Genomic DNA, 26,210 nt, shown 5'->3' on the forward strand with positions numbered 1-26,210 from the left:
TTTCACTGGGGCCAGCAGGAGCCCCCTATCAGCAGCTGAAGGACCGTAGGACTCACTCACCGCCTGCTCATCTAAGGCAGAGTCAGCAGTTCCCACCGTGACCTTTTACCAACTTCCACCTCAGCACCCACAACCCTAAAGTAGTAACAATTCATCCTTAACCCTGAGGGACAGCCTCAGATAACACACGGAAAAGCAAGCAGTTATTTTTTTTAAACTCGAGTTTTTGATAAGAATTCAGGATCGCAGTTTCAGTGTTAAAAGCTGGATGGGAGAAAGTTTCCGGGTTTCCCTGGGATGACCACAATTAAGGCCCCTTGGATGTTCTTTGGAGAAAGTGAATCGATTCCCAGGAGGGTCGGTTTCCTTTCTTTTCTTGGTGCCGGCCTTCCTTCAGAAATGAAACCATTTCGGTCCTCTCCCTTCACAGTCAGGCCGGGTTTCCTGGTGAGTAGGTCAGGTCCCTCCCTCTTCCAGCAGATGGATCGAGGTGTGCAAAACTCTCGTGCCATTTCTCAGGTGTCATGTCGCTGCCCCATAACATCGCCAGAATTTGGCACAGGGTCCCAAGCTTGCGACTGGGGATGCGAGGGAGTTACACTCCACTTATGTCAACAAAGGAGTCGCCAGAATCTCCAGAAGTCCACATGGTTCACATCAGCCAAAATCATCTCTAGTGATTATTCTTTTTCACGCTCTTCAACAGAAAAGGTCTATCACAGGAAAATAAAGGGAGTGGAACCCCCGATGCAAATAATTTCACACCCAGAAACACTGCATCGCTGATTGTTGAATCATTTTAAAAAGACACCAGTAACATTGGTGTTTTAAATCCATGATGGCTGGCCGCGCGAAAAAAAAAGAAAAAAAAAAAAAGAGGGGAGTTTAATTTACCCAAGACTATTCTGGCTAGCTTTACTGGATTGCTGTGCTAATTGGCTGTGCTTCTGATGAGCTCTTTCTGTATCCTGTGTAACCAAGTAAGTCCTTGCCGCTTGCTGGTTCACAGCTTTTGTGGATGGCTGTGTCGAGTCTCTTTGGTTTGCCAGTGAGCTGGGAGGGTTGTCAGGGAGCACACTTTGGTTGGACGCATCAAGACACTTCTCTGCATTACTCATCCCTTCCTTGCATCCGCTGTCCATCGATGCGCTGCCAAGGGGGCTCTGCACCACTGGGATCTCTTCGATAGACTCCAAGCTTTGCCGATGAGATCCCTGGAAGTTCTTCTGGTCATTCTGTACCTTTCCTTCGGAGCTTTCCAGCGGTTCAGGAATGGAGCTAACTGTTGAGAACAATAACAAAAGGATCCAGTAAAGTACAAGTAGACATAGAAACATAGAAAATAGGTGCAGGAGTAGGCCATTCGGCCCTTCGAGCCTGCACCGCCATTCAATATGATCATGGCTGATCATCCAACTCAGTATCCTGTACCAGCCTTCTCTCCAAACCCCCTGATCCCTTTAGCCACAAGGGCCACATCTAACTCCCTCTTAAATATAGCCAATGAACTGGCGTCAACTACCTTCTGTGGCAGGGAATTCACTCTCTGGGTGAAAAATGATTTTCTCATCTCGGTCCTAAACGATTTCCCCCTTATCCTTAAACTGTGACCCTTTGTTCTGGACTTCCCCAACATCGGGAACAATCTTCCTGCATCTAGCCTGTCCAACCCCTTAAGAATTTTGTAAGTTTCTATAAGATCCCCCCTCAATCTTCTAAATTCTAGCGAGTACAAGCCGAGTCTATCCAGTATTTCTTCATATGAAAGTCCTGACATCCCAGGAATCAGTCTGGTGAACCTTCTCTGCACTCCCTCTATGGCAAGAATGTCTTTCTTCAGATTTGGAGACCAAAACTGTACGCAATACTCCTGTTGTGGTCTCACCAAGACCCTGTACAACTGCAGTAGAACCTCCCTGCTCCTATACTCAAATCCTTTTGCTATGAATGCTAACATACCATTCGCTTTCTTCACTGCCTGCTGCACCTGCGTGCCTATTTTCAATGACTGGTGTACCATGACACCCAGGTCTCATTGCATCTCCCCTTTTCCTAATCGGCCACCATTCATATTTTGTGAAGAAAGGTTTAAGGACAGTGTGAAAGTGGCATTGGCTAAAGTAACCATGTTCCTGATGTGTTGGTGCTGCTCACTGATAACTACTTTTGCCCCTCGTGAAAAGGTTGGTCATGATCAAAGAGTTCTATGCACCCGGATGAAAACTGTGTTCTTTGTGTGCTTCCTTCCTTCTGTCTGTTACTTACAAATGCAAAAATGGAACAGTGTGCAACCCTGCATTAAAATTCATCAACACAATCAGAGATGCTACCTTGAGAACAAAGCACTGAATATTGCACAAAAGGCTGGAGTAACTCAGCGCTTCAGACAGCATCTCGAGAAAAGGATATTTCGGGTTGAGACACTTCTTCAGACTGAGAGTCAGGGGAAAGAACCGACTCTCTGTCTGAAGAAGGGTCTCGACCCAAATCGTCACCTATTCCTTTTCTCCAGAGATCCTGTCTGACTCCGCTAAGTTACTCTAATTTTTTGTGTCCATCTTCGGTTTAAAACACCATCTGCAGTTCCTTCCTACACACTGAATATTGCAAATAGATGAGAACTCGGTTATTTGCATGGTTTGATGTATCTTTTACATGCAAAACAGAACAGCATTCAATTGTGCATTTAAATTCGCCAACACAATCAGAAATGCTATCTAGCGAATAAGTGATTAAATACTGTAATCTCGGGGAAGGGAGAAAGAGCTCTATAATAATGACAATGGAATAGATTTTCCTCACAAGTGCATAGAGGATCAGAGAGGCAGCTGTTTGAATCCAATGTCCCCTTATCACAAGAGGCATCTCCATAATCAGCCCATTCCCTATTAGCCCTTGTATTAAAACATTGCAAAGAAATGCAAGTGTCTCCCGTAATAAATAACAAAACTAAAACAAAATGAGCAGTATGTAAAATAAAGGGTGTACATTAGAAGAGAAAGCTGCATAGAAACAGTCCCTTCTGCCCACTGAATCCATGCTGACCATTGCTCACCTGTTCACACTAGTTCTATGTTATCCCATTTTCCCCATTCACTCCCTACACACTTGGGGCAATTTACAGAAGTCAATTAATATATAAATCCGCACGTCTTTGGGACGTCCTCAAAGGAAATGGAGAACATGAAGGCGGTCGATAATGGCGCCGATTGACAGACGAGGAAGGACACGTGGTAGTGAGGACGCGCTGCTGAGGGAAGGAACAAAGGAGGACCCGGCGTGGAGGGACCGCTGTGAGGGAGGGGGAAGAGCAACGGTGACCCGGTGTGGGGGATGTCAATGATAAATTGCAAAGCTTCAAGAGGGATAGGGATAGGGAGCTTAAAAATGCTTAAAGTCCTTTTCAAGTGTTATAATAATTCTGTGCTTTAATGGTTGAATCTGAGCATGTGTAACTCATACTCACTGCAGTCTACTTTAGTCAGATTCCATTCTCTGTTGTCAAAGGACAAATGGCAATCGTAAAACAAAATAAGGTTGAAAGGGTAAAGGCCCTGCCGCACTTTCACCACCTAATTCACGACCTCTGCCGCGTTTGCCCTTGACTCATACTCGCAGCATGGTCGTCACGAGGTCGTAGGAGGTCATAGGTAGGTCGTAGCAGGCCGTGATGCTAGTCGTAGGTACTCGTGGCATCAAGTAGGTCGGGGCGTTTTTTTCTAGCCTGATGAAAAATGTCCACGAGTAAAAAAGGTGGTGAAAGTGGGACAGGCCGTTAACAGGACGTTTGCTTATCTGTAATGGTGTGGAATTGGGCTGTCTTTACTCTGCTGTGTCTTTCGAAGGTGCATGATGTATATTTGTGATGAATATTTGGAAGAAGGAAAACTTCAAAAGTGCCGCTGCAATAAACCAAACATCAAAGGAAAATTCTGTATATGTGCAATCTCCTAGATTTGGTGCTCTTGAATAAAGTCTTGATTGTCTTACCCGATTTTGTGTTGTGTTTTAAAGTTTTCTTTAACAGGGGACGACCGTGATGGAGGGGAGGGGTGAGGAAGAACAAAGGGGGAACTGGCATGGTGGGAGGGGAGGGGAATTTGTAACATTGTAAGGGCCCTTTATGAGCGACTATTTGCCTGCAAAGAATTTTACTGTGACTTGTCATATGTGACAATAAGGTATTCAATTCAATTCCACCTGAGGTCAGGATTGAACCTGGCTCTGGTGCCGTGAGCGGCAGCAGCTCTACTAGTTGTACCACAGTGCTGCCTTACAAATGACTACATTCTATACATTCTCTAATGAAAGTTTTCAAATTTATGAGGAGGTTCAAAATAAGGAGAAACAATTTTTACTTGCAGGAGGGTGATATACCAGAGGAGGCAGATTTCAATGTTAGTGTTAATGAGGTTATTTTAACAAAACAGCTTGTGTATTTAATATGGCGATCTGTATAGCATTCCCTGATAATAGTGAGTATGGGAGCAGGGAGGTTCTACTGCAGTTGTACGGGGTCTTGGTGAGACCACACCTGGAGTATTGCGTACAGTTTTGGTCTCCAAATCTGAGGAAGGACATTATTGCCATAGAGGGAGTGCAGAGAAGGTTCACCAGACTGATTCCTGGGATGTCAGGACTGTCTTATGAAGAAAGACTGGATAGACTTGGTTTATACTCTCTAGAATTTAGGAGATTGAGAGGGGATCTTATAGAAACTTACAAAATTCTTAAGGGGTTGGACAGGCTAGATGCAGGAAGATTGCTCCCGATGTTGGGGAAGTCCAGGACAAGGGGTCACAGCTTAAGGATAAGGGGGAAATCCTTTAAAACCAAGATGAGAAGAACTTTTTTCACACAGAGAGTGGTGAATCTGTGGAATTCTCTGCCACAGAGGGTAGTCGAGGCCAGTTCATTGGCTATATTAAAGAGGGAGTTAGATGTGGCCCTTGTGGCTAAGGGGATCAGAGGGTATGGAGAGAAGCCAGGTATGGGATACTGAGTTGGATGATCAGCCATGATCATATTGAATGGCGGTGCAGGCTCGAAGGGCCGAATGGCCTACTCCTGCACCTAATTTCTATGTTTCTATGTTTCTATAAAGTTGGGGAAATAGGGAGTGCCGTCCTGTATGGGTATGTCTGCCCAGCCTGCAACTGTCCGTTTTTCACCTCTTTTTTTTATGTTTAGTGAGTTGAGTGTTTTGTTTTTTGGAGCTCGAGTCTTTTTTATGTGGGTAGTGGGGGGGGAAACTGCTTTTCAGGGTCCCTACCTGGTCGGAGAGGCGGCTTTGCTCCGAGCAGCACCTTCGACCCTTCCTCGCAGCCTACCAGTGGGCCTATTGCGGCATTTCCTGAGGGGACCGGCCAGAACCTCGGCTTCGGCGGCGGCACAGCGCTGGAGCGCTATCGCGGAGCGGAGCGATGCCTTGCCCGGGTCGCTGCGCTTGGAACTCCGGAATGCTGGGACCGCCGATAAAAACATCGCGGAGCTGTGGGTCTGTGGAGCGGGCGGTGGCGCTGAACTTTAACATCGGGAGCCTGGGATCTCTCGCCGAGATCACCAGTGGTGGAGCTCCATCCAGCGCAGCCTGTCGGCTTCGGAAGCGGCCGTTCCAGGTGTCCCAAGCCGCTGTGATGGTTCTCCCGACGCCGGAGCACCATCACCCGGCGAGAAGGGCCTGAAACATCGGGCCTCTGCAAAGGTGACTGCGGAGGCCTCAATAGGCCCAACTATGGGTGGACATGGGGATGGGGACTGGACATTGTGCTTTCCCTCATAATGGGAACCATTGTGGGGGGATGTTTTTATGTTTAAATGTCTTTATTATTGTTATGTTGTATTCTTTTATATGTGCTGCAATGGCAAACCGCATCTCACTACACCAATTGGTGTTTGTGACTAATAACTTTAGAACCTTTGAACCTTTGGAATGAGATTTACTCACAACCTTCAAAGGAGAACTAGATAAATAATTGGTGGGTAAAAATGTGCAGAAATAGAAAGAACACTTCACAATATGATTATAGACACAAAATGCTGGAGTAACTCAGCAGATCAAACGGCATCTCTGGAGCAAATGAATGGTTGACGTTTTGGGTCGAGACCCTTATGCCTATCTTCGGAGTAAACCAGCATCTGTAGTTCTGTCCTACACAGTATGATTATAACCACTCGACAATGGAATATTTTTGGGACTGTTTAAAGAAAATAGCATCGCAGTATAAGTCTTGCAGTGACAGACTTTCTAAAAAATGTATTTCTTACCAGCGGATGTCCTCTCTGAAGCGAACTTGGTCTCGTCGAGGTGAAAAGCCCCTTTCGAACCATTTTTGATCTTCGTATTCAATGACTGGAAACAGACGCACGAGAAATGATTGAATGGAATGGATTGTAAACATCTGTTCTATATAGATCTAATAGTTGAGAGAATGCTTGACAACTCTTGCTCCAAGAAAGACTTGCATAAATCTAGTGCCTTTCATCTCATCCAGGTGTCCCAAATGTTTTTTAACTAAGTCATTTTAAAATGTTGTATGGAGCCACTAATTTATACATACTGCTGTAAACAACCATGATAATGGCTAAATTTGGGGGGTTTTTAGGCAAGGTGAGAGTTACATATTGGCCAGGACAATGCTGCCAAGTTGGAATGAAGAACACTTTTTCACTCAATTGGATTTAAATTTGTGATTTTCTATGCAATATGTTATGGTGAGTCAATAGTTGTTCAAAATGATAGATATATTTTGAGGAGGACAATCAAAATGTTTCTTAGAATGCTGCGTTATCACCTTCCCCAGACTAACAATGATCTATACTACATTTTTCTTTGAACTTCGCCCCCTTTGATCTCTCATTTTCACAGCTTACCCTTCTATATTTCTCGTTTCCGTCAGTCTGAAGAAAGGTCTTGACCCGAAATGTCAACCATTCCCTCTACCCAGAGATGCTGCCTGTCCTGCTGAGTTACTCCAGCATTTTAGAAACATAGAAAATAGGTGCAGGAGTAGGCCATTCGGCCCTTCGAGCCTGCACCGCCATTCAATATGATCATGGCTGATCATCCAACTCAGTATCCCATCCCTGCCTTCTCTCCATACCCCCTGATCCCTTTAGCCATAAGAGCCACATCTAACTCCCTCTTAAATATAGCCAATGAACTGGCCTCAACTATCTTCTGTGGCAGAGAACTCCACAGTTTCCCCACTCTCTTCTTCGGTGTCTATCTTCGGTGTAAACTTCCCAACACAGATGCTGCCTGACCCGCTGAGTTCCTCCAGCGATATATATGTTCCTTCACCCAGAATTTCTATTTTGTTTCATATTCCAGCATCTGCATTTTCATTTATTTTCTGCCAGATCTTTCCTGTCCATTTTTGATCGCAGATGGTACTTTGACATAACCTCTCATTCTGAAGAGCCTTCTGTGGAGACCTTCTTCCGTGAAATCTTGTCCATCAGGTTGCAGCTGAAGATAAAACTGTTCAATAAACTTCTTACATTTATGTCTGTGTTGGACTATGGTGATGTTTTATATATGAATGCATCTTCAAAATGCCTACAGTCTTTGGACACGGTCTACCACGGAGCACTGAGATTTGTTACTAATTTTAAAACCCTCACGCACCACTGCACTTTGTATGCTCAAGTTGGATGGTTTGCCCTGTCCACCCGCAGGCTCCATCATTGGCATATCCTTATTTATAAGACTATCCTCGGTGTTCTTCCTTCATACCTGCAGAAGTATGTAATTCGAAAAAGCACAGGAACTTATCAGCTCCGCTCTGAGGACTTGTTCTTACTAACTGTACCTAAAGTCCGTACTGAACTGGGGAAAAGGGCATTTAGTTATGCTGCTCCCTTCGCATGGAACCAGCTGCAGAATGAACTGAAACTTAAGGAGCTGGTTTCTATAAACAGATTTAAATCCCTTCTTAATGATGTTGAAGCGGGCTCTTCTGTCTGTACATGTTTTGTTTGATGATGTTCTGACTGTGACTCTATTTATATGTTCTCTGTTGTTTTTTTTAAATTATTGTCTGTAACTGTGGAACTGTGCTGCTGCCTGTCTTGGCCATGACTCTCTTGTAAAAGAGATTTTTAATCTCAATGAGACTTCTCCTGGTTAAATAAAGGTTAAATAAAAACATAGAAACATAGAAAATAGGTGCAGGAGTAGGCCATTCGGCCCTTCGAGCCTGCACCGCCATTGAATATGATCATGGCTGATCATCCAACTCAGTATCCTGTACCTGCCTTCTCTCCATACCCCCTGATACCTTTAGCCACAAGGGCCACATCTAACTCCCTCTTAAATATAGCCAATTAACTTGCCTCAACTACCTTCTGTGGCAGAGAATACCAGAGATTCACCACTCTCTGTGTGAAAAATATTTTTCGCATCTCGGTCCAAAAAGATTTCCCCCTTATCCTTAAACTGTGACCCCTTGTTCTGGACTTCCCCAACATCGGGAACAATCTTCCTGCATCTAGCTTGCCCATCCACCTAGAACGGGGAGCATACGCACGGCAGCTATTTGTGGATTACAGCTCTGCATTCAACACCAACGTACCCAGTAGACTGGTCTCCAAGCTGTCCGACCTAGGCTTCAAACACAACATCTGCCTCTGGGTTAAGGATCTCCTTACGGACCGGCCGCAGTCAGTGAGGATGGGACCCCACCACTCCCCCACTCTGACACCAGCACAGGAGCTCCACAAGGCTGTGTGCTGAGCCCCCTCCTCTACTCCCTTGATACCTATGACTGCATATCGACCCACAGCACAAACACCATCATAACATTTGCAAATAGCGGGCCCGATCACTGAGCCTTGTAACATTGTCAGCGCTGGAATCGTGGCGACTCTTGTGATGCGGTCTGCTGAGTGATTTTTACCAGCTCATGTGCAAAACAAAGCATCTCACTGTATGTAGGTACATGTGACAATAAAGTACCATTGAATCTAAACCTTACCTGACCACTATGAGAAGAGCTTATAGTTGTGGAAACACTGGACGCCTCGAGACAGATTCCATTGGGCAATCTGCTGCCAACCGGAACTTGATCTTGGTATTTTAAACCACTGGAGGAATGAGAAAGGACATTATCACAAAACTGCACAAAACCACAGGAGTTCATTCCATTTTTTAAAATCATATCCAAAGTTTCTTCATACGTTGACTTTTCCCAATAACCAATGAATTTTAATCTAGTCATTACACCCAATGGATTTATTTGTGGAATTCTCTACTCGTTAAAAACACTCATTGGTATCCAGTGCACAAGTAGAATTAATGTATAAAGAAAAACACACAGCTGTAGAAGAGGCAACACAGTAGACATTAGATTCCCTGCTGGTTTCACATAGACGGTTCCATATTTTCAAGTTATCTGGCAATATAACCATCCTACCACAAGTCGAGAGCAGTCCTGAACTACTATCTAACTCATTGGTGACCCTGGGACTATCTTTGATCGGACTTTATCTTGCACTAAACCTTATTCTCTTATCATGTATCTATAAACTGTAAATGGTTCGATTGTTATCATGTCTTTCCGCTGATTGTGTGACATGCAACAAAAGCTTTTCACTGTACCTCAGTCCACCTTGAAGCTTACAAACTCCACCTCACTGACTACAAAGATGCCCTCATTGCTGCAAAATCTGCCTACCTCTCCTCCATATTCACCGATCCCTGCCTAAACCACAGAACCCTCTTCTCCACAGTGGGCAACCTCCTCAAGCCTCGAGCCAACACTCTCCCTACCTCTACTCCAGATCTCTGCAACTCATTCCTCCACTTTTTTGCTGATAAAATCAGCACCATCTATCAATCTTTATCCCCTGTACCCGACTCCCCAGCATCTACTCCACCACCTACCAAGGCCCCTCCTTTCAACATCTCCACTGACCTCCTTACCCCTCCTCCACACTGCTTCCTCTCCCAGTTTGACCTGGTCACCCCTATTGAAAACTCCAAACTCATCAGCTCTTCCAAACCCACTACCTGCTCCCTCAACCCTCTCCCCACTCCCCTGCTGAAGTCCTGCCTCCCCGTTCTCTGCCCCTACCTCACTAATCTCTTCAACTCCTCATTGTCCCAAGGAATTGTCCCCTCCGCTTTCAAAACTGCTGCTGTTACACCAATCTTAAAGAAACCTGGTCTTGATCCCTCCTCTCTCATTAACTACCGCCCAATCTCAAACCTCCCCTTTCTTTCAAAAACCCTGGAGCGTATCGTTGCGTCGCAACTTCATTCCCACCTCCTTGCGTATAACCTACTTGAACCCCTCCAATCTGGCTTTCGCCCCCTCCATAGCACAGAAACTGCTCTCCTCAAAGTCCTCAACGACCTCCTCACCTCTGCTGACACTGGTTCCCTCAACATCCTCATCCTCCTCGACCTGAGCGCAGCCTTCGATACAGTGAACCATAACATCCTGCTCACCAGACTCAAAGACCTCGGCATTGAAGGCTCTGCACTCTGCTGGATCCGTTCCTACCTTTCCAACAGATCCCACTTCATCTCTCTCCACAACCACACCTCTGCTACAGCCACAGTCACTCAAGGCGTTCCCCAAGGCTCTGTACTCGGCCCCCTCCTCTTCATCATCTACATCCTCCCCCTTGGTCAGATACTCCGGCACTTCAACCTGGACTTCCACTGTTACGCTGATGACACCCAGATCTACCTTGGCACCAAATCCCCCCACAACCCCCCCCCCCCCCCCCCCCCCTCTCCCATATCAACTCCTGTTTGTCAGTTATAAAAACCTGGATGCAACATAATTTCCTCAAACTCAACAGCGATAAGACAGAATTCCTCCTCATAGGCTCCAAAGCCACACTCAGCAAAATCAATAACCCCACTCTCACCATCGACGGCACCACTGTCTCCCCATCTCCCCAGGCCCGCAACCTTGGCGTGATCTTTGATTCCACCCTCTCCCTTGAGCCTCACATCCGCCATGTCATTAAAACCTCCTTCTTTCATCTCCGCAACATTGCCAAACTCAGACCCTCTCTCACACCTCCCGCTACTGAAAGACTCATCCATGCCTTCATCTCCTCCCGACTGGACTACTGCAACTCACTTCTCCTTAGCATCAGCTCCACCTACATCAACCGACTCCAACTGATCCAGAACGCAGCCGCCCGACTCATCACCCACACCAAATCCTGGCATCACATCACTCCAGTCCTCAAACAACTTCACTGGCTTCCCTTCTCCCACCGGATCAACTACAAAATCCTGATCCTCACCTACAAAGCCCTCCACCATCTGGCCCCCCCATATCTCACTGACCTCCTCTCTCCCTACCAACCCTCACGGTCCCTCAGATCCACATCAGCCGGTCTCCTCTCCATCCACAAGTCCAACCTCCGCAGTTTTGGGGACAGAGCCTTCTCCAGGGCAGCTCCCAGGCTCTGGAACTCCCTCCCCCAACTGATCCGCAATGCCGTGTCCCTCACCATCTTCCAGTCCCGTCTCAAGACCCATCTCTTCACCTCTGCCTATCCTTAGCCCCACGTCCCCCTCCCTTTTCATCTGTGCATTAATTGCCTCATATTGTGTTTTGTATTGAATTCTGTCTTTACTTTGTGTACTAGTCATGTCTCTACTATTTATTTCATTCCCCTTACATGTTTTTCCTCTACCTGCAAAATTTTTGTAAGGTGTCCTTGAGACTCTTGAAAGGCGCCCATAAATAAAATTTATTATTATTATTATTACCTCAGTATACATGGCAATAAACTAAACTAAACTGAACTGAAAAATAAAGTTAAAAATCTACAGAGGGTTATTTCTCCCCCTTACACCTTTCCACCCAAGATGAAGACTGTGATGGAAGACAAAGTTATTCTGGCACCTCTCTTACACAAGGAAACTTAAGTGTTGCTTATGTCCATGTTCTCCTTCATGAGATAACACATGCTGGGTTTTTCAATGAAAACCCAAATTGGAGTTAAAATAATCTGCTTATTGGTTTAAAAAAGAAGGATTTTCTGGACTTGCTCTCACTACCTCTAGAGTCAACATCCCTTCCTGCTATCTTACATTAGGGGGCACTAATGTACAAGACAATTAACTTTCACAATGACTTTTGAGGAAATCAAAAGCAAAGATTGATATCAGAAGTAAAGATGCTGTATCCACTGTGTTGGAAGGAACTGGTTGAAACCGAAGATAGACACAAAAAGCTGGAGTAACTCAGCGGGTCAGAATAGTGGACGTTTTGCATCTGCAAAAGGGTCTCGACTTGAAATGTCACCTATTCCTTTCCTCCAAAGATGCTGTTTGAGCTGCTGCATTACTCCAGCTTTTTGTGGCTAGTATCCACTGTCATACTTGTTCACTTCCAAATTCTCTGAAGTAAATGGTCGGCATTTGCAACAACGTTTTGCAAAAAAACTCCAGTCCATGATTCCCACTTTGGTAGCTTATTTCCCACAGAAGTTCAATTCAAATTATTACATAGACTATATTATTCAAAAACGAGGTTGAATAAATTTTATCCAAACGTCTCTCCCAGATGCGATAAATGTTTGTTTCAAAACGCTAATATAACACATTCATTTGTAGGATGTACAAAGTTGAATAAATTTTGGAGTGATATATTTGATATATTTACAAAGCTCTTCAAGTCAAGAATAGAACCCAAAATGGAATGGATTATATTTGGAATAATAGGAGAAGATACCAATTTAAATAAAGACCAAAATGTTTTTTTTAATTATGGGTTAATAATTGGAAAGAAATTGATACTTAAATTTTGGAAAAATACAACCATACCAACTGTTAAAATGTGGATTAGGAATATGATGGACATAGCACGCCTTGAAGAAATGAGACTCCGACTAATAGATAAATATGACCAATTCTTAAGGAGTTGGTCTCCTTTCATCGACTTTTTGGAATCATGTGATGCAGCGGTACCATAAGGATTGCTGATTTCAGTTCATGCCGCGGATAGATCTACATCTCCGAATACAGATTTGAAAAAATCTCTTTTAAGGGGCCTTCTCTTCTATTTCTACTTTCCACCTTTTCTTTTTTCTTTTATTTTTTTTATTTTTATTTTTTATATCCACACTTCACATTTTTCTACTCTCTACCATCTATTTTTCCACTCTTTCCCCTTTCTATTGTTTTCTTTTTCTTGTCTTGCTTACTTCCTTCTCATAACATAAAACCAGAGGTTGTACATGGAATGGATTACGGTATGACATAGTTGGCACCTAAAATTAGGTGCCACTGTATTGTTTTGTATTGTATTAACTTCTAATAAAATAAACAACAAAAAAAAACAAATTTTTTTTTTTTCCCACAGAAGTACCAAGTTGCAGTAATGATTCAGAGGAATGGAAGAACAGACCTATCTCTCCCGCACCCTTCCAAAAGGCCAGGTATACAGTAATACTGTCATAAACCAGAGACTGATAGCTCAGCATTACTCTTTTAATACATCTGTATAAACAGAAATAAAAACTGGATATTGACAGGTCACAGAAAATCATTGAGTTTTTATAAACTAATCACGGGTTGAATTATGAAGATAGGAATAAGGAACTCACAAGACAAAATTTGGGTGACAATGTGTAGATATTTTACTGCACGTTTAAAACATAGAAACTTAGAAAATAGGTGCAGGAGTAGGCCATTCAGCCCTTCGAGCCTGCACCGCCAATCAATATGATCATGGCTGATCATCCAACTCAGTATCCTGTACTTGCCTTCTCTCCACAGCCCATGATCCCTTTAGCCACAAGGGCCACATCTAACTCTCTCTTAAATATAGACAATGAACTGGCCTCGACTACATTCTGTGGCAGAGAATTCCAGAGATTCACCACTCTCTGTGTGAAAAATGTTTTTCTCATCTCGGTCCTAAAAGACTTCCCCCTTATCCTTAAACTGTGACCCCTTGTTCTGGACTTCCCCAACATCGGGAACAATCTTCCTGCATCTAGCCTGTCCAACCCCTTAAGAATTTTGTAAGTTTCTGTCTATCCTTGGCTTGAACATGCAAGTATAAAACTTTGGAAAACTTAATGCGGGCATCATTTCATCAGTAAACATTTGACAGCTTCAAATGCATGTTCCATGATATACAGGTTCAGATTCAGATCAGGTTGGGGGAGTTCCCCCCCGCCACGGGTACCATGTAATCCCGTGCTACCTGCTCCGTGGTCGGATAGTCGGCGACTAAACCGTCTCCCCCACCTGGTTTGCCAGGTGAGGAGGGGGCTGTGGACCCCCAGCAGGACCAAAAACAAGACCCGTCAAAGGGCGGATGAGCTTCTAGCGAGCCAATGGCCATCCACACTTCAGTAGAAGTTGCGATCACTGTCGTACATAGCATTGTAAGGAATGATGATAAAGCACACACACCTAAATCCTATACTTCCAGTGGCGGAAGTCCGCAGGAACTGGAGGACAGAGATGTGTGGTGCGTCCGTCACCATTCCCGTTGGAAACCAGCACCACAGTGTCGTTAATGTTTTCAACGATGATGAATGAATGATGTACAGTGTATCATCTACATGATAGGTAGCACAATCTCACATGCCAGACAACTATGAGATACCTTCAACTCCAAAGTATTTGGTGCAAGTAGAGCAAGCACCAGGTACAGATTTTTACCTTTTAACTCCTGACTGGACAACATTTTGCTTAATCCTTCCAAAAATAACAGAATATGTTTTTCACATATTTGAGTACCTTACCTCAATCTGGAGGATGTGGTGACCTCTATTTCTGGTTGAGACTTGGCCTCAGGTAGACCCTGGAATGACAATAAAAGCAATAAGAAATAAATAGCCTTTGCAGAGAGAACGAATTCCCAATTATGGCTACCGAGTCCACGATAGCCAGACAGGAATGGATGAAAAATAGTCTACAATTCCAGCCTCCTCATCATAATTTGAATCCAGATGACTTCCTTCCTCCCTATCTAGTTTAGAGATAGAACACGGGAAAAGGCCCTTCAGCCCACCGCGCTCATGCCAACCTTCGATCACCCGTTCACACGACTTCTCATAAGGAATAGGAGTAGAATTAGGCCATTCGGCCCATCAAGTCCACTCTGCCATGCAATCATGGCTGATCTATCTCTCCCTCCTAACCCCATTCTCCTGCCTTCTCCCCATAACCCCTACTAATCAAGAATCTATCTATCTCTGCCTTAAAAATAACCACTGACTTGGCCTCCACAGCCTTCTGTGGCAAAGACTTCCACAGATTCACCACCCTGTGACTAAAGAAATTTCTCCTCATCTACTTCCAAAACGTACGTCCTTTAATTCTGAGGCTATGACCTCTAGTCCCAGACTCTCCCACTGGTGGAAACACCCTCTCCACAACCACTTTATCCAAGCCTTTCATTATTCTGTTTTTTCTCAATGAGGCCCCCCCCCTCATTCTTCTAAACTCACAGCAAGTACAGGTCCAGTTCTGACAAACGCTCATCATAGGTTAACCTACTCATTCCTGGGATCATTGTTGTAAACCTCCTCTGGACCTTCTCCTGAGCCAGCACATCCTTCCTCAGATATGGTGCCCAAAATGCTCACAATATTCCAAATGAAGCCTTAATGCTAGTTCCATATAATCCCACTTTCTCTTTCATTTTTACAAATTTTAAGAAGCAGAAGTTTGTAACACGTAGAGTAATGAGTGATGAATGGGACTGTAAGACCATATGAATGGGACCGTAAGACCATATGAATGGGACCATGTCATCTTACAAATTAGGGGCAATTTTACAGAGGCTAATTGACCTACAAACCCGCAAGTCTTTGGGATGTGGAGAAAACCGGACACCGGGAAAACATGCAAACTCCAGACTGACAGCACCCAAAGTCAGAGTCTAATTCAGGTTTCTGATACTGAGGCAGCAACTCCACAGATTCATCTTGAACACGGGTCCCTGCCTCACTGTGTCTTCATGCCTTCTAAAAATACCCGATAACTCAATTATCTATATCCATGTCTTTTCTAACTTTCCATGTCTCCTTTGTTGCCTTGGCACCTGCAACTGAAGTACCTTGGGCTGTTTACTATGAATTATATTACATGGGTATTTGACCAAATGAAATGTTGCAAAGATTCAATAATACCCAGCACAGGATCTTCTTGTCACCAGGAACAACATAGCTGCTGAAATACGACAACAGCGTTTCACCTGTGGGTCAGCTTTAGTGGGTTTGAAGCCGCTGAGCCATTGAATATATGGAATGTATTCAAGGTGGATATACCGATAAATGAATAGAACGGGTGTCAATAAGAATGGAAAACTGGAATCAAGGCCACCATTGAATCAACGATGATTTCATTGCATGGCCATGCAGTCTGGAGAGGCAAATTGCTCAGTATTTTTTTCTCCTGCAAGATTGATCAAGGTTTCAAGGTCAGATCAAAAAAGGCTTTCATTAGTCAGAGTATTGAGTATAGAAGTAGGGAGGTCACGTTGCAGTTATGCAAGACATTGGTGAGGCCACATTTAGTGTATTGGGTTCAGGTTTGGGTACCATGTTATAGGAAAGATGTGGTCAAGCTGGAGAGTGTACAGAGAAGATTTACAAGGATATTGCCAGCACTCGAGGGCCTGAGCTAGAGGTAGAGGTTGAGCAGGCTCGGACTATTCCTTGGAGCACAGGAGGATGAAGGGTGATCGTATAGAGATGTACACAATAGTGAGAGGGATGGATCGGGTAAATGCGCAGAGGCTCTTGCCCAGAGTAGGGGAATCGAGAACCAGAGGACATAGATTTAAGGTGAGGGGGAGAAGATTTAATAGGAACCTGAGGGGTAACTTCTTTTTGACATGAAGGGTGGTTGGTGTTTGAAATGAGTTGAGGCAGGTGCTATCGCAACGTTTAAGAAATATTTAGGCAATTTAGAATAGAATAGGTTTAGAGGGATACGGGCCAAACACAGGCAGGTGGGACAAGTGTGGATGTGACATGTTGGTCAGTGTGAGCAAATTGGGCCGATAGGCTTGTTACAACGATCAATGCCTATGACTCTAAGATTCTGGATTCATGAATCAGCAGTTCATCACTCTACTTGTTAGAAACTTCTGCTTCATGAAAGTGTAATAAAATCATAGAATGATTACAACATAGGCAAAGGTCTTTTGGTCCATCACGTCTGTGCTGGCTCTCAACAGGAGCACCACTCTAAATCCATCCATCAGCCCATTTTCTGTCGTCTTGAACATTGTATTTCAACATATATTTATCTAACTCCTTCTTGAAGGCCACACTAGAACCTGCCATCAATTCTGCAGGCTGTGCACTTCGAGCCGCACTTATAGAGCTCTTAATTCCCTTTCTTTCGTTTTACGCCTGTGATCTCAAGTCCCCCATCTCTTCACCAAAGAGAATGGTTGTCCACTGAATCAAGACTCTTGAACATTCCATATACTTCCATCATATCTCCTTCCTCACTAAATATAAGCCCCAGCATCTCGAAACAATCCCTGTGGCTGTTGAGTGTCATCCTTGGGATAGTCCCTCTCAACCTTTTCTGAACCATCCCTAATGCCTTGGTTTCTTTCCTGTAATTAGGTGAACTAAATGGAACACTGTGCTCCAGTTGAGGTTGGCAAAGTATTGTATTAGGTACTTCAGAAGCCTGTTCTGAGCTATCACTATTTCAAGGACGTTTCCTTAATTATGGCCTGATAACGGCGAAGAAACGAATACTTAAATTTTGGAAACATACATCAGTCCCTACTGTTAAGATGTGGATTACAAACATGTCCACACACTACATATTGAAAATATTAGACTTGTCTTGGCAGAAAAACCAGATCATTTTTCCAAGACATGGACACCCTTTACCGATTTTTTACAAGGATAGTATGGCACAACACAACTTTGGATTTAAATCCAACCATGGGTTGGGTGAGGTGGGTGGGGAGGGACGAGAGGCAGGTAGGTATATCACCACTTTTATCTTTCTTTTTTATTTTGTTCTTTTTTTTTCTTTAAAATATAATATTTTTAAATAATAATGTTTTTATTAGAGGCAGGTACATATCATATTAAAAACATTTCATGTATATCATTCCTACATTACTAATATTATCGATTGATATTCTCTGCTTCTGGTATTTTTTTTAATATATAGATAGAAAATAAGAAAGAAAAAAAAAAGAGGAAATAGCATGATAAAGAAGAAAGGAATAATTTACTAAAAATACAACATTGGAGATAAGTTTGTAAATTATAAAGTATAACGTTTCATCTAATCCTTAATTTGAGTTTCAGTCAGGTTCCCGTGCCGAGCCAGTCTGCCCCTTCAAATAGTCAGTAAATGGAGACCATATTCTGATAAAAAGTTCTTGTTTGTCCATTAAGACAAGTTTGATTTTTTCTATTCCTCTCTTCTCTCTTACTTTTACCCACTCTTTGGCTACACTGCTTTGGTAGTCTACGGGTCCTATCTTTGCACATCTCACTTTTTCTCTTTCTTCTTCTTTCTCTTTTCTTTTCTAATTCTAAGCTAAAAAGTCATAATCTGTATAATTTTATATGCCGTTTGTTCTACTCTTGAACATTTGCTTCTAATAAATAAAAAAAATTAAAAAAAGTATTGTATTACTGTTCAACATGTCCCCGCCTTTGTACCCCATGGGTCTTATGAAAAAGCACAACATTGCACATGCTGTTGTTACTGCATTCTCAACCTGCTCTGCCACTTTCAAATATGTGTCCTCTCATACCCACAGGTCCCTCTGCTTTTTGCAGTTCCTATTATAAAACAGTGTCCGTTATTCAATGTTCTTCCTGCAAAAGGGCAGAATCTCACACTTCTCTGCATTAAATTTATCTGCCTTCCTTGTACCCAGTCTATGCAGATTCCACTGCAATCTATCACTGTCTTCTTCACAATCCTGACATGTTTTGTATTCAATCTGTAAAAGGGGCCCAACTCAAAACGCCACCTATCCATGTTCTCCAGGTATAGACACATTATGATGGAGTTACTTTGCGGGTCGGGCAGTATAAGATCATAAGGAATAGGAGTAGAATTAGGCCATTCGGCCCATCAAGTCTACTCCACCATTCAATCATGGCTGATCTATCTCTCCTACCTAACCTCATTCTCCTGCCTCCCCCCCCCCCCCCCCAATAACCTCTGACACCTGTATGTGGAAGGACACCAGATCACCCGGAGAAAACCCACGTGGTCACAGGGAGAATGTGCAAACTCCACACAGACAAGGCCCATGGTCAGGATTGAACCTGGGTCTCTGGCGCGGTGAGGCAGAACCTCCACCGCTGCGAAAGTGTGCCGCCCGTTTGCAGTTCCTGGACTGATTGTTTCCAACAGTTGCCGTTCTAAGCCTCAATCTTTCTCACCAACCAGGCGGAAACCTTGGGAACTTCAGCCTGGTACAAAATACCAGTGCACGATGCTAATACACATTAATGTTCCAGAATGTAAATCTGAAGGCCATGTAGCAGATACTAAAATGCTTTAGCCGTACACTTTGGCAAACGGGCAGTTATGATGTCAGGCTGTTCAAAGACATTTTACAGTCAATTAGGTTCCTCTAAAGCCGTCACTGTTGAAAAGCAACAAATAAATGATTGTCTCTTCATGGCCTTTGATAGCTGGAATAAATGTTGGCCAGGGTTACAAGAGAACCTATGTAGGAAGAAACTGCAGATGCTGGTTCACACCGAAGAGAGACACATCTCTGGAGAAAATGGAAAGGTGACATCTTGGCCTGGCCCGATGAGTTACTTTAGCACTTTGTGTGGGTTTTTGTTTGTAAACCAGCATCTGCAGTTCCTTGTTTCTGCATTCTTCGATACTCTTAAGTTTTATATCTTAAATCCCACTCGTTGTCAACTTATTGCCTGAAACGCTGCAACCGATTCTCCCTCACGTCCCCTTCACATCTCTTTGATTCTTTTTGGCATTAACCTCCAGTGGCCAAATAATCGACCTAGGTTGTGGGAGGAAACTGGAGCCCCCACCGGAAACCCACAGCAGTCCTGTGAGAGAATTTGCAAAGTCCACAAAGACTTGAAACAAACTGGGATCCCTGGAGCCGAGAGGCAGCAGCATTAATTGCAATGCCAGTATGATTCAAGGGATATCAGTTAGTGTAGTAACATGGAGCTGAGGGAATAGATCAGCTGTGATCTTATCAAACGGAAGAGGAGGTACGAGGGATTGATTGATCTTATCCTTATTTTTATTGCTTACACTTCCATGTTTCCATGTTCCATATAGAAACATATAAAATTATAAAAGGACTGGACAAGCTAGATGCAGAAAAATGTTCCCAATGTTGGGTGAGTCCAGAACCAGGGGCCACAGTCTTAGAATAAAGGGGAGGTCATTTAAGACTGAGGTGAGAAAAAACGTTTTCACCCAGAGAGTCGTGAATCTATGGAATTCCCTGCCACAGAGGGCAGTGGAGGCCAGGTCACTGGATGGATTTAAGAGAGAGTTAGATAGAGCTCTAGGGGTTAGTGGAGTCAAGGGATATGGGGAGAAGGCAGGCACGGGTTATTGATAGGGGACGATCAGCCATGATCACAATGAATGGCAGTGCTGGCTCGAAGGGCCGAATGGCCTCCTCCTGCACCTATTTTCTATGTTTCTATGATACCAACTCTCACTACAAAATATTAGGGCAGATAATAGAAAATTATGCAAAATAGGTTATCTTCATGGAAGCGAGGCAAAAAAGTTCCAGGAAAGAATTAGGGGTGAAAGTGCAGACATTTGAAACCAGGGTCAGTAGTGGTTGCACACAAGGGATTAGCTGTGTGCTGAAGGATGTCGGCCAAACACAGGGAGATGGTACAAATGTAAATGGGGCGTGTTGGCCGACAAGGGCAAGGAAGAAAGATGATGGGTGGTGGGATCGGAAGAAGGTACAGAGAATGAGGAGGATGGAGCTGATGAGAATATAAAAGCTGGATGAGAATTTTAAAAATCAATTATCCAGATCTAGACTTCAACTCTTCCGGCGAAATCTAAACTTACAAACCATCGCATTTTAAACCTTAGAGAGAAGGTATATTCTGCAAAATCTCCACAATGGAGGCGGAACTTTGGTCACGTATCTTCTGTTCTATTACTTGGTGTCAGCACTCTTCTCAGCAACAGGATCCTCGACTTCCTGACCAACAGACCCCAATCAGTGAGGATAGGGGACAAATCCTCGTCTACGATAATCCACAACATTGGCTGCGGAACCGGGGGGGGGGGGGGGGGGGGGGGGCTGCATCCCCTCCATTTCTTTGGCGAGACATGCAAGTTCTTAACCTGAAATTATCCGGCCCTCAGGTGTATTTTTCTCTTCTTCTGAGGACCTCCGACATCCAGAATCTCAGAACAAGCGCACAGTGAGCGCGGCAAAACCACGACCAGCCGTGGCAGAAACCGACTGCCCCCCCCCCCAAAACCCTCCCTCCCCTCCACGCGGTTCACAGTCGAGATATGGGGCAACGTTAGCATTCATAGCAAAAGGATTTGAGTACAGGAGCAGGGAGGTTCTACTGCAGTTGTACAGGGTCTTGGTGAGACCACACCTGGAGTATTGCGTACAGTTTTGGTATCCAAATCTGAGGAAGGACATTCGTGCCATAGAGGGAGTACAGAGAAGGTTCACCAGACTGATTCCTGGGATGTCAGGACATTCATATGAAGAAAGACTGGATAGACTCGGCTTGTACTCGCTAGAATTTAGAAGATTGAGGGGGGATCTTATAGAAACGTACAAAATTCTTAAGGTGTTGGACAGGCTAGATGCAGGAAGATTGTTCCCAATGTTGGGGAAGTCCAGAACAAGGGGTCACAGTTTAAGGATAAAGGGGAAATCTTTTAGGACAGAGAGTGGTGAATCTCTGGAATTCTCTGCCACAGAAGGTAGTTGAGGCCAGTTCATTGGCTATATTTAAGAGGGAGTTGGATGTGGCCCTTGTGGCTAAAGGGATCAGGGGGTATGGAGAGAAGGCAGGTACAGGCTACTGAGTTGGATGATCAGTCATGATCATATTGAATGGCGGTGCAGGCTCGAAGGGCCGAATGGCCTACTCCTGCACCTATTTTCTATGTTTCTATGAACGAAGCGCTGTGATTAGCCGCCGAGCGGAAGGGAGGGAGAGAGTCGGCCCGAGAGGGAGAGAGAATAGCCCCCGAGAGGTGGGGGAATTGGGAGAGGGAGAGGGACAGGGATGGAGAGGGATGGAGAGGGAGGGGGAGGGGGAGAGGGAGAGGGAGAGGGAGAGGGAGAGGGAGAGGGAGAGGGAGAGGGAGAGGGGGAGGGGGAGGGGGAGGGGGAGGGGGAGGGGGAGGGGGAGGGGGAGGGGGAGGGACAGGGACAGGGACAGGGACAGGGACAGGGACAGGGACAGGGACAGGGACAGGGACAGGAGAGGGAGAGGGAGAGGGAGAGGGAGAGGGAGAGGGAGAGGGAGAGGGAGAGGGAGAGGGAGAGGGAGAGGGAGAGGGAGAGGGAGAGGGAGAGGGAGAGGGAGAGGGAGAGGGAGAGGGAGAGGGAGAGGGAGAGGGAGAGGGAGAGGGAGAGGGAGAGGGAGAGGGAGAGGGAGAGGGAGAGGGAGAGGGAGAGGGAGAGGGAGAGGGAGAGGGAGAGGGAGAGGGAGAGGGAGAGGGAGATGGCCTGTATTATCCCCCAGGGAGAGGTCGAGCAACAACAAAATATTATAATTGCGCCACCCCCCCCACCCCAACTCGGTCGTTCCGCTCCCTCACCGGGTACCCCCATGGCCGGTGATCAGTGATCGCTGAGCCACCACTCTTTCAAAACCGTTCCTCGGCCCCTGCATAACACCGGTGCTCTGCAAGGATGCGTTCTCAGCCCCCTACACCCCCTACTTTACTCCTTAGACACCCACGACTGTGCAGCCATGTGCAAATCCACTTCAATTTTCAAATTTGCAGACAACACCACCACTGTGGGCCGGATATCAAATAATGATGAGACAGAGTGTAGGAAGGAGATTGAGAACCTGGTGTCGAGGCAACAACCTTTCTTTCAATGACAGCAAGACAAAGGAGATAGTGACTTCAGGATGCAAAGTGGTACACATACCCCAGTTTGCATTGACGGTGCCTAAGTAGATTCCTAGGAGTTAATATTACCAACAACTTCTCATGGACCCACCCATATTGACGCAACAACCAAGAAGGCACACCAACACCTCTACTTCCTTCGAAGGCTTAGGAAGTTCTGCATGTCCCCTACAACTCTCACCAACATCTACCGATGCACCATAGAAAGCATTTTATCAGGATGGATCACAGCATCTTTTGGGAACAACTCCATCCAAGACCGCAAGAAATTGCAGCGAATTGTGGACATAGCCCAGACCATCACACAAACCAACCTCCCTTCTATTGACGCCATTTATACCTCACGCTGCCTCGACATGGCTAGCAGCATAATCAAGGATGTATCGCACCAAAGCCACTCCCTCTTCTCCCCTCTCCAATCAGTCAAAAGGTATAAAAGTGTGAAAACGCACATCTCCAGATTCAGGAACAGTCTCTTCCCAGCTGTTATCAGGCAACTGAATCATCCCACCACAACCAGAGAGCAGTGCTGAACTACTATATACCTCTTTGGTGACCTTCGGAATATCCTTGATCAGACTTTGCTGGCTTTACCTTGCACTAAACGTTATATCCTTATCGTGTATCTATGAATGAATGAATGAATGAATGAATGAATGAATAAGTTTATGAATAAGTTTATTGGCCAAGTATCCACATACAAGGATTTTGCTTTGGTGCTCCACCCGCAAGTGACAACATGACATACAGTGACAGTTAGGAATGACACATAAAACATTAAACATTAATAATAAAACATTATCGATTAAACAAGTGAATTAAATAAAATACCAGAGCAAAAGGAAGCTACAAATTTTTGGTTATTGAGTAGAGCTACTTCTCGTGGAAAAAAAGCACTTTTTATATCTGGCTGTGGCAGCTTTGACAGTCCGGAGTCGCCTTCTAGACGGAAGTGATTCAAAGAGTTTGTGGCCAGGGTGAGAGGGGTCAGAGATGATCTTACCCGCTCGCTTCCTGGGCCTTGCAGTGTTCAGTTCATCAATGGAGGGAAGATTGCAGCCAACAACCTTCTCTGCTTATCGGACGATTCGATGCAGCCTCCGGATGTCGAAATTGGTGGCTGAGCCAAACCAGACCATGATGGAGAAGGTGAGAACAGACTCTACGATGGCCGTGTAGAATTGGACCATCATTGCCTGTGGCAGATTGTGCTTCCTCAGCTGCCACAGGAAGTACATCCTCTGTTGTGCCTTTTTGACTATGGAGTCGATGGTAGTCCCCCACTTAAGGTCCTTGGAGATGATGGTTCCCAGGAACATAAAAGACTCCACCAATGTGACTGTGGTGTTGTTGATGGTGAGTGGGGTGAGGGGAGGGGGAACTCTCCTAAAGTCTACAATCAATTCCACTGTCTTAAGAGCATTGAGCTCCAGGTTGCTGCGATGGCACCAGGACACCAGCTGTGACAATTCCTGTCTGTAGGCGGATTCCTCCCCATCCTGGATCAGTCCAATCAGGGTTGTGTCGTCCGCAAACTTGAAAAGCTTGACAGAAGTGCCTGTGGAGGTGCAGTTGTTGGTGTAGAGAGAGTAGAGGAGAGGGGAGAGGACGCAGTCTTGCGGTGCTCCTATGCTGAGGGTCTGCGGGTCCGAGATGTGCTTTCCCAGCCTCACATGCTGCTTCCTGTCTGTCAGGAAGCTGGTGATCCACTGACAGAGGGGTTCAGGCACAGTCAACTGGGAGAGTTTGTAGTGTAGTAGCTCTGGCACAATGGTGTTGAATGCAGACCTATAATCAACAAACAAAATCCTCGCATAGGTCCCCTGGTTGTCTAGGTGCTGGAGGATGAAGTGCAGGCCCAGGTTGACTGCGTCATCCACAGATCTATTGGCCCAATATGCAAACTGCATATACACTCTGAATGGCTTAATTGTATTCATGGGTTGTCTTTCTGCTGACTGGATAGCAGGCTACAAAAGTGTTTCACTATACTACTGTACACTTGACATAAAACTGAACTGAATTCCAATGTTCTGAAGATGTTGGATTAGAATTATCTCATGGTTTCCTCAGTACTTCAATCGCAGTCTATATAAACTGAAGGAGCACCCCAACAAAATCCTATTGGTTGTTTACCCCCCTCCCAATGTTACTGAACACAATCTGGATTTCTGCTGCATTTCCAACAAGGCAATACCAATGAAGGAATCAAGAACATGAGGGCATAGGTTTAAGGTAAGGGGTGGAAGATATAATTGCAACGCTATGGGCCATTTTTGTTTCTTTTTTTTACACAAAAGGTGGTAGGTCTATGGAATAAACTGCCTGAGGAGGAAGTTGAAGTTTAAAAAAACATTTGCACAGGTGCATGGATAGGAGAGGGTAGGTTAAAGGGCCTGAACCACTTTCCCGACCTCTGCCGAGTTTGCCCTTGACTCATACTCGCAGCATGGTCGTCACAAGGTCGTAGGTAGGTCGTAGGCGGTCGTAGGTAGGTCGTAGCAGGCCGTGATGCTAGTCGTAGGTACTCGTGGCATCAAGTAGGTTGGGTCATTTTTTCTGGCATGTGAAAAATGTCCACGAGTAAAAAAGGTCGTGAATTAGGTTGTGAAAGTGGGACAGGCTATTTAGATGGATTTGGGCCAAACAAAGGCAGGTGAGTCTAGTGTAGACATGTTGGTAGGCATCAGCATGTTGGATAGCATGCAACCAAAAAGCTGTTTACTGTACCTCAGTATACGTGACAATATAATAAACTAAACTAAGTTGGGCCGCTGTACGACTCTATGAGCAAAAGCATCTACGGAAATATCCCAGGCATATCTTGTAATGCAGGAAGACTGCAAGCAGGGGATGTTCCATCGGGTCGAATTATTTTGCCTAAAGGGCCTGTCCCACTTGGGCGTCATTTGCGCGTCATTTACGCAACATCATTTAGGCGTCATGATGCACGACGCGCGCATTGTAACGCGTGCATGGCGTGCATTACATGCGCATTGTGGCATAGGCAATGACGCGTGGTAGCGCGCGGCGCACAAGGATTCTCAAATTCGCAAATGACGCCCAAGTGGAACAGGCCCTTAACTTATTTTCTTCGTGCTTGTTTATTTTATTATATATCGAGTACCGTGTTTCC

At 44.9% G+C, this 26,210-nt stretch overlaps 1 protein-coding gene and 1 long non-coding RNA gene across 4 annotated transcripts in view; one reads left to right on the forward strand and one right to left on the reverse strand.

The window, feature by feature from the left end:
* Positions 1 to 223: 223 nt before the first annotated feature.
* The window catches only part of LOC116969812 (probable palmitoyltransferase ZDHHC11), a 138,535-nt gene continuing 112,548 nt past the window's right edge, over positions 224 to 26,210 (reverse strand). For all 3 annotated transcript variants that reach the window (XM_033016602.1, XM_033016595.1, XM_033016608.1), the window contains exons 8-11: positions 14,734 to 14,792; positions 8,979 to 9,087; positions 6,268 to 6,352; positions 224 to 1,282 (exon numbers count right to left, since the gene is read on the reverse strand). In XM_033016602.1, coding sequence (XP_032872493.1) covers positions 891 to 1,282; positions 6,268 to 6,352; positions 8,979 to 9,087; positions 14,734 to 14,792 — 645 coding nt within the window. In that variant the 3' untranslated portion in view covers positions 224 to 890. The remainder of the gene's footprint in view (positions 1,283 to 6,267; positions 6,353 to 8,978; positions 9,088 to 14,733; positions 14,793 to 26,210) is intronic.
* On the forward strand, positions 5,983 to 25,563 carry LOC116969835. Its single transcript, XR_004410932.1, has 3 exons — positions 5,983 to 6,044; positions 17,134 to 17,139; positions 25,468 to 25,563. It is a non-coding gene; the product is annotated as an uncharacterized LOC116969835 (long non-coding RNA).

Source organism: Amblyraja radiata, chromosome 2, assembly GCF_010909765.2.
Source record: "Amblyraja radiata isolate CabotCenter1 chromosome 2, sAmbRad1.1.pri, whole genome shotgun sequence".
In the NCBI taxonomy this organism is placed as follows: domain Eukaryota; kingdom Metazoa; phylum Chordata; class Chondrichthyes; order Rajiformes; family Rajidae; genus Amblyraja; species Amblyraja radiata.